The following is a 12,240-nucleotide window of genomic DNA, read 5'->3' as shown; positions in this document are numbered from 1 at the left end:
GAAAAACAAAAGAGAAGAATCAAACTAGATACAAAACTAACAGAAAGCAATTTATAAAATGGCAGTAGGGAACCCACAAGTGTCAATAATTACACTAAATGTAAATGGATTAAACTTACCAATAAAAAGACACAGAGTAGCAGAATGGATTAAAAAAGAAAATCCAACTATATGCTGCCTACAAGAAACACATCTAAGCAACAAGGATAAAAACAAATTCAAAGTGAAAGGCTGGAAAACAATACTCCAAGCAAACAACACCCAAAAAAAAGCAGGTGTAGCAATACTCATATCTGATAATGCTGACTACAAGACAGAAAAAGTACTCAGAGACAAAAATGGTCACTTCATAATGATTAAGGGGACACTGAATCAACTAGACATAACAATCCTTAATATATATGCACCAAACCAAGGAGCACCAAAATATATAAGACAGCTACTTATTGACCTTAAAACAAAAACTAACAAAAATACAATCATACTTGGAGACCTCAATACTCCGCTGACGGCTCTAGATCGGTCATCCAAACAAAGAATCAATAAAGAGATAGTGGCCGTAAACGAAATACTCGAACACCTGGATATGATAGACATCTACAGGACACTTCATCCCAAAGCAACAGAGTATACATTTTTCTCTAGTGTACATGGAACATTCTCAAGAATTGACCATATGTTGGGCCACAAAGACAATATCAGCAAATTTAGAAAAATTGAAATTGTACCAAGCATATTCTCTGATCATAAAGCCTTGAAACTAGAATTCAACTGCAAAAAAGAGGGGGAAAAACCCACAAAAATGTGGAAACTAAACAACATACTTCTAAAAAATGAATGGGTCAAAGAAGAAATAAGCGCAGAGATCAAAAGATATATACAGACAAATGAAAATGAAAATACGACATATCAGAATCTCTGGGATGCAGCAAAAGCAGTAATAAGAGGAAAGTTCATATCACTTCAGGCCTATATAAACAATCAAGAGAGAGCCGAAGTAAACCACTTAACTTCACACCTTAAGGAACTAGAAAAAGAAGAACAAAGACAACCCAAAACCAGCCGAAGAAAGGAGATAATAAAAATCAGAGCAGAAATAAATGAAATAGAGAACAGAAAAACTATAGAAAAAATCAATAAAACAAGGAGCTGGTTCTTTGAAAAGATCAACAAAATTGACAAACCCTTGGCAAGACTCACCAAGGAAAAAAGGCACAGGACTCAAATAAATAAAATCCAAAATGAAAAAGGAGAGATCACCACAGACATCATAGATATACAAAGAATTATTGTAGAATACTATGAAAAATTATATGCCACCAAATACAACAATCTAGAAGAAATGGATAAATTCCTAGAACAATACAACCTTCCTAGACTGAGTCATGAAGAAGCAGAAAGCCTAAACAGACCAATCAGCAGGGAGGAAATAGAAAAAACTATTAAAAACCTCCCCAAAAATAAAAGTCCAGGCCCAGACGGTTATAATAGTGAATTCTATCAAACATTCAAAGAAGACTTGGTTCCTATTCTACTCAAAGTCTTCCAAAAAATTGAAGAAGAAGCAATACTTCCAAACACATTTTATGAGGCCAACATAACCCTCATATCAAAACCTGGCAAGGATGGCACAAAGAAAGAAAACTACAGACCAATATCTCTAATGAATACAGATGCTAAAATTCTAAACAAAATACTGGCAAACCGAATACAACAACATATTAAAAAAATAATACATCATGATCAAGTGGGATTCATCCCAGAATCTCAAGGATGGTTCGACATACGCAAAACAGTTAACGTAATACACCATATCAACAAAACAAAGAACAAAAACCACATGATCTTATCAATAGATGCAGAAAAGGCTTTTGATAAAATACAACACAATTTTATGTTTAAGACTCTCAACAAAATGGGTATAGAAGGAAAATATCTCAACATGATAAAAGCCATATATGATAAACCATCAGCCAACATCATTTTAAACGGCATAAAACTGAGGACTTTCTACCTTAAATCAGGAACAAGACAGGGTTGTCCACTCTCTCCACTCTTATTTAACGTGGTGCTAGAAGTTCTGGCCAGAGCAATCAGACAAGACAAAGAAATAAAAGGCATCCATATCGGAAAAGAAGAAGTAAAGGTATCACTTTTTGCTGATGATATGATCCTATACATCGAAAACCCGAAGGACTCCACAAAAAGATTATTAGAAACAATAAACCAATACAGTAAGGTCGCAGGATACAAAATTAACATACAGAAGTCCATAGCCTTTCTCTATGCCAACAATGAAATATTAGAAAACGAACTCAAAAAAATAATCCCCTTCACGATTGCAACAAAAAAAATAAAATACCTAGGAATAAACATAACAAAGAATGTAAAGGACCTATATAATGAAAATTACAAAGCATTGTTAAGGGAAATCGAAAAAGATACGAGATGGAAAAATATTCCTTGTTCTTGGATAGGAAGAATAAATTTAATCAAAATGGCCATATTACCCAAAGCAATATACAAATTTAATGCAATTCCCATCAAAATCCCTATGAGATTTTTTAAAGAAATGGAACAAAAAATCATCAGATTTATATGGAACTATAAAAAACCCTGAATAGCCAAAACAATCCTAAGGAAAAAGAATGAAGCTGGGGGCATTGCAATACCTGACTTTAAACTATATTATAGGGCCACAATAATCAAAACAGCATGGTATTGGCAGAAAAATAGACACTCAGACCAATGGAACAGAATAGAAAGCCCAGAAATAAAACCACATGTATATGGTCAAATAATCTTTGATAAAGGGGCCAACAACACACAATGGAGAAAAGAAAGCCTCTTCAAAAAATGGTGTTGGGAAAACTGGAAAGCCACATGCAAAAGAATGAAACTCGACTACAGCCTGTCCCCGTGTACTAAAATTAATTCAAAATGGATCAAAGACCTAAATATAAGACCTGAAACAATAAAGTACATAGAAGAAGACATAGGTACTAAACTCATGGACCTGGGTTTTAAAGAACATTTTATGAACTTGACTCCAATGGCAAGAGAAGTGAAGGCAAAGATAAATGAATGGGACTACATCAGAACAAAAAGTTTTTGCTCAGCAAGAGAAACTGATATAAAAATAAACAGACAGCCAACTAAATGGGAAATGATATTTTCAAACAACAGCTCAGATAAGGGCCTAATTTCCAAAATTTACAAAGAACTCATAAAACAACAACAAACAAACAAACAATCCAATAAAAAAATGGGAAGAGGACATGAATAGACACTTCTCCCAGGAAGAGATACAAATGGCCAACAGATATATGAAAAGATGCTCAGCTTCATTAGTCATTAGGGAAATGCAAATCAAAACTACAATGAGATACCACCTCACCCCTGTTAGATTAGCTATGATCAACAAGACGGGTAATAGCAAATGTTGGAGAGGCTGTGGAGAAAAAGGAACCCTCATTCACTGTTGGTGGGACTGTAAAGTAGTACAACCATTATGGAGGAAAGTATGGTGGTTCCTCAAAAAACTGCAAATAGAACTACCTTATGACCCAGCAATCCCTCTACTGGGTATATACTCCAAAACCTCAGAAACATTGATACAGGAAGACACATGTAGCCCCATGTTCATTGCAGCACTGTTCACAGTGGCCAAGACATGGAAACAACCAAAAAGCCCTTCAATAGAAGACTGGATAAAGAAGATGTGGCACATATACACTATGGAATACTACTCAGCCATAAGAAATGATGACATCAGATCATTTACAGCAAAATGGTGGGATCTTGATAACATTATAAGGAGTGAAATAAGTAAATCAGAAAAAAACAAGAACTACATGATTCCATACATTGGTGGAACATAAAAATGAGACTAAGAGACATGGACAAGAGTGTGGTGGTTACCAGGGGTGGGGGGAGGGAGGACAGGGGGAGAGTTAGGGGGAGGGGGAGGGGCACAGAGAACTAGATAGAGGGTGGCGAAGGACAATCTGACTTTGGGCGAGGGGTATGCAACATAATTTAATGACAAAATAACCTAGACATGTTTTCTTTGAATATATGTACCCTGATTTATTAATGTCATCCCATTACCATTAATAAAAATTTATTTATTTAAAAAAAAAGAAAAAGAATCCTAATTGAAAAATGGGCAAAACACGTAAATAGTGATTTCTGAAGTGGAAATTGGAATGGTCAAATACTGTCTTAAAAGAGGTTTAGCCTCAGTAGCTAGGAACATGCATTTTAAAATCAGATGACATATCTACCAGATTGATAAAATTTAGGAAATCTGATAGTACTGTTAGTGGATCTATAGAAGTATAACAGGCACTGTTTTGTACTACAGACTAAGTATAAATTAATACAACTTCTTGGAAAATAATTAGTAAATTTGAAGGTATACCTACTACACGGCTTAGCATTCAGTTTGTAGGCCTAGACATTGGAGAAGCTCTTGTACAGGTAATATCAGAATATACCTAGTAGCATTGCTTGTAACAGTAAGAAGTGAAACAACCTCCTGACTGGTGGAGACGCACTGGATAGAACATTGACCTGGATCACTGAGGTCCCAGGTTCAAGACTCCTAGGTCACTGGCTTGAGCACAGGTTCACCAGCTTGAACACAGGGTCACCAACTTCAACACTGTATGATCAACATGTTCCCAAGGTCGCTGGCTTGAGCTCAAGGTCACTGGCTTGAGCAAGGGGTCTCTGGTTCGTCTGGAGCCCCCAGTCAAGGCAGATATGAGAAAGCAATCAATGAACAACTAAGGTGCCGCAACGAAGAATTGATGCTTCTCATCTCTCTCCCTTCCTCTCTCTCTCAAAAAGAAATAAAAAAAAAAAATGAAACAACCCAGTTCTACCAACTTGAGCATGTGTTAATACAATGCTGTATATTACCTATTTTATACTGCATTGAAAATGAAAGTGATTAAAAAAATCTTACATTACTCTAATTAATCAGTATGAGTCTCAAAACATATTTAGTTTATTAATAAACTATATAAATTTCAAAAACATGCAGAATAAATGAAGGATCTGTATATGTAACAAAACTAACAAAAGCAAGGGGATTCTAAACACAAGATTTTTAGGGTCTTAGTGTGGAGGTAGTGATATATAGGATCAGGGCTTCAGAGGTAGACATGATGTGCTGTTGCTTAACCTGGGTTCCCAGATCTTTATAGCTTCATTTTCATTCATTCATTTATTGATTTATTTATTGTATTTTTCTGAAGTTGGAAACGGGGAGACAGTCAGACAGACTCCTGCATGCGCCCCTCCGGGATCCACTTGGCATGCCCACCAGGGGGCGATGCTCTGCCTATCTGGGGCGTTGCTCTGTTGCAACCAGAGCCATTCTAGCACCTGAAGCAGAGGCCATAGAGCCATCCTCAACGCCCGGGCCATCCTTGCTCCAATGGAGCCTTGGCTGCGGGAGGGGAAGAGAGAGACAGAGAGGAAGGAGAGGGGGAGGGGTGGAGAAGCAGATGGGCGCTTCTCCTGTGTGCCCTGGCCAAGAATCAAACCCAGGACTCCTGCACGCCAGGCGGACACTCTACCACTGAGCCAACCGGCCAGGGCTGCTTCATTTTCATTTATATATACATTGCATAGAGCCTTTTGAAAGTTTGAAAGATTTAATAATAATAAAATAAGAGTTAGAGTACAAAACATTTCTTAACCAGGTATTCTGCTGTTTTACAGCATTGATGTCAGGAGACTATTTCCAACCAAAATCACTGACTTGATTTCTTTTTCATGTCATTTCAAACTATCTCATTTCCTTTTATTTCTTATAGGATTTCATTGTGCTTCATAAAGAACCTGCTGAAACATTGTTGTTCGCAATTTGCTACTAGTGATAGGAGTGCACTTGAAAGTGTTGGAACCATTTTGCAGCAGTAATTGTTGGTTTTCAGCTCTTCCTTAATGGCAGTGTTGTGAAACTGTAAATAAACTTTTTTTTTCTATTCATATATATGTGAATAGCTTGATATTTCTCCCTCCTTATCACCAGGCAAGTGAAAGATCAGAATAAGAAGGTAGCGAATCTGAAGCACAAGGAACAAGTGGAAAAGAAGAAGAGCGCACAGATGCTGGAGGAGGCTCGGCGGCGGGAGGACAGTCTCTATGACAGCTCCGCGCAGCTACAGGTGAGAACACGGGCATCTGCAGGGCTCGGGTGAAGGGTCCTGATCCAGAATTGCATGTTGTTTTTCTTTTCATCCTTATCCTCCTCCTTTTCTCTTTCTAACCCTGCTCACTGCCTTCCTCTCAGACCGACTATTTAGCAATAAAGGATTGACTTTAAATAGAAAAGGCAAGTTTTATTCCACAGCTTTGTGAGGACACCTCAGCATAGGAAAACGTTCACCTGGCTTCAACTTGGTAAGTTCAATAACAGTTTATTGAATGGGTACTGTTGAGCTGTAGGGCAGTCAGTTGCCGTTTTTCTTCATTAAAGTGCATGGCTGGTCTAGGTTTGAATCTGTGTTTTACCTTCCTTCTTTTCATTCTTTCTTGTTTTCATTCTTCCTTTTCCCCCTTCTCCCCCTTCCTTTCCTATTTTTCCCTCCCTCTTTAATTCCTTCCTTTTTAAAAATTCACTTTAGAAAAACTTAACAGTCACAAAAGACATATAAACTATACTTTTTAACTTCAAGGAAGGGATAATTGGTGTGTGAAACTAATTATTTACAGATTTAATTTAAACCAGGTTCAATAATGATAGTAGTGACCAAATAATAACTGCCAGTTATGCACCCAATCCTTGAGGCTAGGCCCTGGGCATTCACCATCTCTAACCTTCACAGTGATCCAGGATGACTACGATGTGGTGTATGTTTTACAGATGAGGAAACAGACGCAGAAAAGTCAGATTACTTAACCTGACTGCACAAGGCTTTCTAAGTGGCTCTATCATGATTCTGAGACTTCCTGGATCTCTAGCTGTCAGAATGAAGGTTTAAGTTTTAGAGAAGAAGACCATAAACTTGCTAGAAACCTCTGAAACTTATGCTAAGACTGTTAAGCCACTGCCAGATTGTTTTTCTCTCATTATAACTTCTAGTTGGATATGATAGAGTGTTTATGTCATAACTGCATAATTGTGAAATCTTTACTAGAGATATTTGGAGGAGTTACCTAGTAAATAGAAGCCATTTTTAGGCTCTTAACATATTCATTTCAGACATGAAAATCTTACTTAATGCTTGTTTTTGTTTTATTTTATATAACTTTTATTAATTATAAAGTACATACTCCTTATAGAAACAGCATAAATTTCCTCAAATGCACTGACTTTTGAAAAAAAAAGCAGCAGACCAATTTCTCTCACCCTTTCCAGCAATAATCAACACTATCAATTTTCTCTTTTTTCTCTTTTTTTCTTTGGTGTGAGCCAGATCTGATGAGTGGGAAATATTTAATGTTAGTTTTAATTTATATCTCTCTGATTATTAGTGAACCTGAGTATTTTTCATGTCTTTAATTTTCATGTTTGTTAAAGTAATTCAAATATCTCTTATATGGTGGCTTTTTTTTTCATGAATTTCTCATTTAGTTTTCCCCATTTTGAGAACATTCAAGTATTTATCTATAAATATTTTTAAGATATTCTGGGCTTTTTTTCTACTTTTACTTTTTAATTTAAAATTAGGGTATTTTATGTGGTGATGGTCTCAGCTTTTTTTCATTGCTAACAATTGCTCTACATTATAGGCAATTATTTCATTACTCAAAAGTTAGAATTGTCTCTTATATTTTATGAAATTCTCTAGTAATTACTCTGTTTCTAGGGTTTCAATTCAACCTCCCTCCTTAAACTAGGATTACATTATTTTTTAATTCTAGAAAATATTGGGTTTTTTTTCTTTTTTTCAATATTTAATTTTACTTATTCTTTTATTTAGGAAATAAATTTAATGAAAATACTTATTTTATGATAAGCCCTTCTTTATGTTAGCCCCTTACCTGTTTCATTTGTCTTGTTTCCTGCCTCCCCCATTTAATGTTTTCTACTACCAGTATGTCTTTGTAGACAGTAAGGTGTCTTTTTAATCTTCTGTCAGTTGTTACGATAACAACAAAGGTGCTTACATGTGCAGGCTCTTACTTCCTCCTTCTATAACCCAAGAGATAAGCAATCAGAATATTTATTTATATATTATATATAGAGAAAACTAATTTAGAGAGGATGAATGACATTTTCAAGGTGATTCAGTGTGTGATAGATACTAAGGATTATAGGAATGAAAAATGTAGCTGTTGGCTGTGCCCAAGACACATGGATATAACTCATTCAGATACAGTGAAGGGAGCACCGGACTACAGATAGGATACTTTGGATCTGATCTCAGTTCTTTTACTAACTAGCTCCACTACTTATTTCTTAACTGCCTTATTGCAAATGACAACCCAGAGGTAATGAGGATCCCTGGCATCCAGGTTGTGACCTCTAAATATGATTCTCCCTGAAAGATGCTAGCAGTTCTTGGAGAAATGACTAATAGTCATGAGTGAATAGCAATAATAGAAAACTGGTTGATTGAAGATTTATATTTTTTAAAAGTTCTGTTTTTTCTATTTTAAACTTCTGGATATATATTTGGGTTTATCTATTGATGTGTTCATGAATAGGAGAAGCAAAATGAAGGAATTATTTTAGTATTTTAATGTTTCCACTATAGCATAATGATTCTAGCTTTAAAATACATTCTTATGTTAAAAGGAAATAATTTATACTTAATGTTTTGAACTTTGATGAGTAATGAATATTCAGTCTTAATCAGATGCCACCAAAGCTTAATTCTGCTATGTGTTTGTTAACAAACACATAGTGTGTTTTTTTGTATGTGGAATCTAATGAACAAAATAAGCAGAGGCACAAAATAGAAACAGAGGCATGGACACATGGAACAGACTGACAGCTGTCAGAGGGGAGGGGAGGAGGGGGCTGGATGTAAGAAAGTGAAAGGAGTAGCCAAACAGAACAAGACACAGCAGTGAGGTGATAGCCAGGGGGGAGAGGAGAGGGGGCTGGGCTAGTGGATGTGAGCAAATGGGTATGAAAAGAGACTTTGCTTGGGGTGGTTGGCACATAATTCAGTGTGCAAATAAAGTTTTATTGATTTGTACACTTGAAATCTGTATGGTTTTGCAAGCCAGTATCACACTAATAAATTCAGTAAAAAATAAAGATAAATAAAACTTGGTTTAAACTTGAAGGTTCATTTTCACCTTTTGATTGGCAGTTATGGTGTTAAGTTCATCCCTGGCTTCACTCTGGTAGAAGTTACAGTTTGCCATAAAGTAGTAGTACCATTTTTTATTTACTTTCTTTGTTACGAAAATAAAATACATTTAAAAAACTACATAATTTGGGGTGGTGAATACACAATACAATATATAGTTGATGTATTATAGAATTGTACACCTGAAACCTTTATAATTTTATTAATCAATGTCACCTCAATCAATTCAATTAAAATATAAAAATTAAATTAAAAATACATAACACACAATGTAAATAATATTTATGATGTGATAATCTCATGGATATCATTGACAAACCAGAAATCATCATGTATAATTCTCAATCATTATTTTCTCCATTCCTTCACAGGAAATCCTATTGTGACTTCATTGTTCTTTGCTTTCATTTACAACCTGTGTATATATTAAGTAAAAAGTATAGGTTAGTTTTTGCCTGACCTGTAGTGGCACAGTGGATAAAGCATCAACCTGGAATGCTGAGGTCGCTGGTTCTAAACCCTGGACTTGCCCAGTCAAGGTACATATGGGAGTTGATGTTTTCTGCTCCTCCCCACTTCTCTCTATATCTCTTTCTCTCTCTCTCTTCTCTTTAAAATGAATAAATAATTTTAAAAAGTATGTTTTTCTTTTATATAGTGAAGTCATTGTATTTATTCTTTTATGATTTCTTTTGTTCAACATCATGTGTGAGATTTATTCATGATAGTTTCACTTAGTGGTTGTCCTTTTAGTATCCTTGCTGTACTGTGTGGGGTTTTTTGTTTTTTTGTTTGTTTGTTTGTTTTTGTATTTTTCTGAAGCTGGAAACGGGGAGAGACAGTCAGACAGACTCCCGCATGCGCCCGACCGGGATCCACCCGGCACGCCCACCAGGGGCGATGCTCTGCCCACCAGGGGGCGATGCTATGCCCCTCCGGGGTGTCGCTCTGCCCCGACCACAGCCACTCTAGCGCCTGGGGCAGAGGCCAAGGAGCCATCCCCAGCGCCTCTGCTGCGGGAGGGGAAGAGAGAGACAGAGAGGAAGGAGGGGGGGGGTGGAGAAGCAAATGGGCGCTTCTCCTATGTGCCCTGGCCGGGAACCGAACCCGGGTCACCTGCACACCAGGCCGACGCTCTACCGCTAAGCCAACCGGCCAGGGCCTGTTTTTTGTTTTTGAGAGAAAGTGTGGGTGGAGCGCAGAGCGCATTCGTAGCAACTGTGGCTGATGCAATGCTCTTGAGAATACTCCAGCTCCCAGAACCCTTCTGGGCACACCCAGGAAGGGAGCTCGCCCACTGTAAGGAAGTGACTCAGCGCCAACTACGTAGCTCCCTGATCTTTTCAGCCATTGGCTTTGAAGAACACGCTGTAACACCCTATAGGCTAAACCTGTTATATAAGCTAGCTTATTTCCTGAATAAAGCGGATCTGCGTCACTGAACCTGGTCCCCTGAGTTGGGTCTTTGCGTCTCCATTGTCCTCACCCCCAGCAGGACTTGTCCAAAGAAAGAGGCAGGAGGAGAGAGAGAGAGAGAGAGAGACAGTAACATGGAGCTGCTCCTATATGTGCCCTGACTGGGAATCGAACCAGCAACCTCTGTGCTTCCAGACGATGCTCTAACCAACCAGCTGTCTAGCCAGGGCTTAATTTTTTATTGATTGATTGATTTTTTTTTAAAAGAGATGGAGAGAGGAAGGGAGAGAGAGGGAAAGGAGGAAGGGAAGTATTTATTTGTTGTTCCATTCAGTCGTGCATTCATTGGTTGCTTCCCGTTTGTGCCCTGACTGGGGATCAAACCCGCAACCTTGTCATTTCAGGATGATGCTCAAACCGAGTTAACAGGCAAGGACCCTGTGTAGTTTTTTTAATTTGAAATTCCATATTTTATCTTTAAAGTGCTCTGAAGAAATAACTTTCTTTCCAATATATTACTTTTTGAATACTTTAGATAAAGCTAAAGTTCTGTTGTTATTGTTTTTTTTGGCAGAAAGTGAGTTTGGAAAGGAATTACTTTGCTCTTTGTTCTTGGCTCAACATATTAAAAGTATTCTGAATAGATTAAACAAATTCCTTACATATGAAATGAAAATTATACCCCCAGTTGGAGGGAATCTAGTGTTCCCACAGACTCGAAACACTGCATTTGTTTATCCTTGTCTTAATTATGAATGCCCTTTCTAAGATACCACATTGCCACTCAATTATATCCTGTTCATACTTTTGTGTTTTGGACAATTATTACTATGATCTGTATTAATCAATGCTCACCCTTTTTTGTTTGAGAAGCCCCTTAAAAATTATTTAAGTCCCAAAGTGATTTTTATGTGGGTTATAATTATTATAAACATATGCAGTTTTTTATTGACCCAGCTGTCCATTTAAGATGTATTTGACAGCCACAAAGGATTTTAAAAATTATCTGCCTTTTTTATTTTTTATTTCTTCCTTTTTATTATATTTATTGGGATGATACAGGTTAACAAAATTATACGGGTTTCTGGTGCACAATTCTACAACACAACATCTGTACAATGTATTGTGTGTTTACCTCTCAAAACAACTTGACTTGGGGTAGTGCACAAGGATTTTTGCAATATTGTTGGTAATTGCAAAATATTGGAGACAACCTAACTGCCCATCAGTAGAAGGGTGCTTGAATCCACAATGATACATCCATACATTGAATACTGGCAGCTTTTAAAAAGAAAGAGGATGATTTCTAATGATCTAATAGGGAGTGATTTCCAGGACATTCTGTCAAATGTGTGTATAGCGGGGGAAGCACCAAAGATTGTAGTATGCTATTCTTAGTATAAGAAATCACACATATATCTGAGCTTATTTTCAAAAGAAAACCGGAAGGATAGACTAGAAACTAAAGAGACCAGTTTTCTGTGAGAGTGGTTTGGGAGAGGTGTAGAAAGAAGGGGGAACCAAATTTTGGTTTCTGTGCACT

General features: G+C 36.9%; 1 protein-coding gene across 14 annotated transcripts in view; it reads left to right on the top strand.

The window, feature by feature from the left end:
• Nucleotides 1-12,240, top strand: part of ERC1 (ELKS/RAB6-interacting/CAST family member 1) — a 544,893-nt gene that overhangs the window by 240,810 nt on the left and 291,843 nt on the right. For all 14 annotated transcript variants that reach the window (XM_066369492.1, XM_066369490.1, XM_066369487.1 and 11 more), the window contains one exon: nucleotides 6,047-6,182. In XM_066369492.1, coding sequence (XP_066225589.1) covers nucleotides 6,047-6,182 — 136 coding nt within the window. The remainder of the gene's footprint in view (nucleotides 1-6,046; nucleotides 6,183-12,240) is intronic.

This window comes from Saccopteryx leptura, chromosome 2, assembly GCF_036850995.1.
Source record: "Saccopteryx leptura isolate mSacLep1 chromosome 2, mSacLep1_pri_phased_curated, whole genome shotgun sequence".
In the NCBI taxonomy this organism is placed as follows: Eukaryota; Metazoa; Chordata; class Mammalia; order Chiroptera; family Emballonuridae; genus Saccopteryx; species Saccopteryx leptura.
The sequence above is the reverse complement of the archived record's forward strand: the minus strand, read 5'-3'. Positions and strand labels throughout refer to the sequence as shown.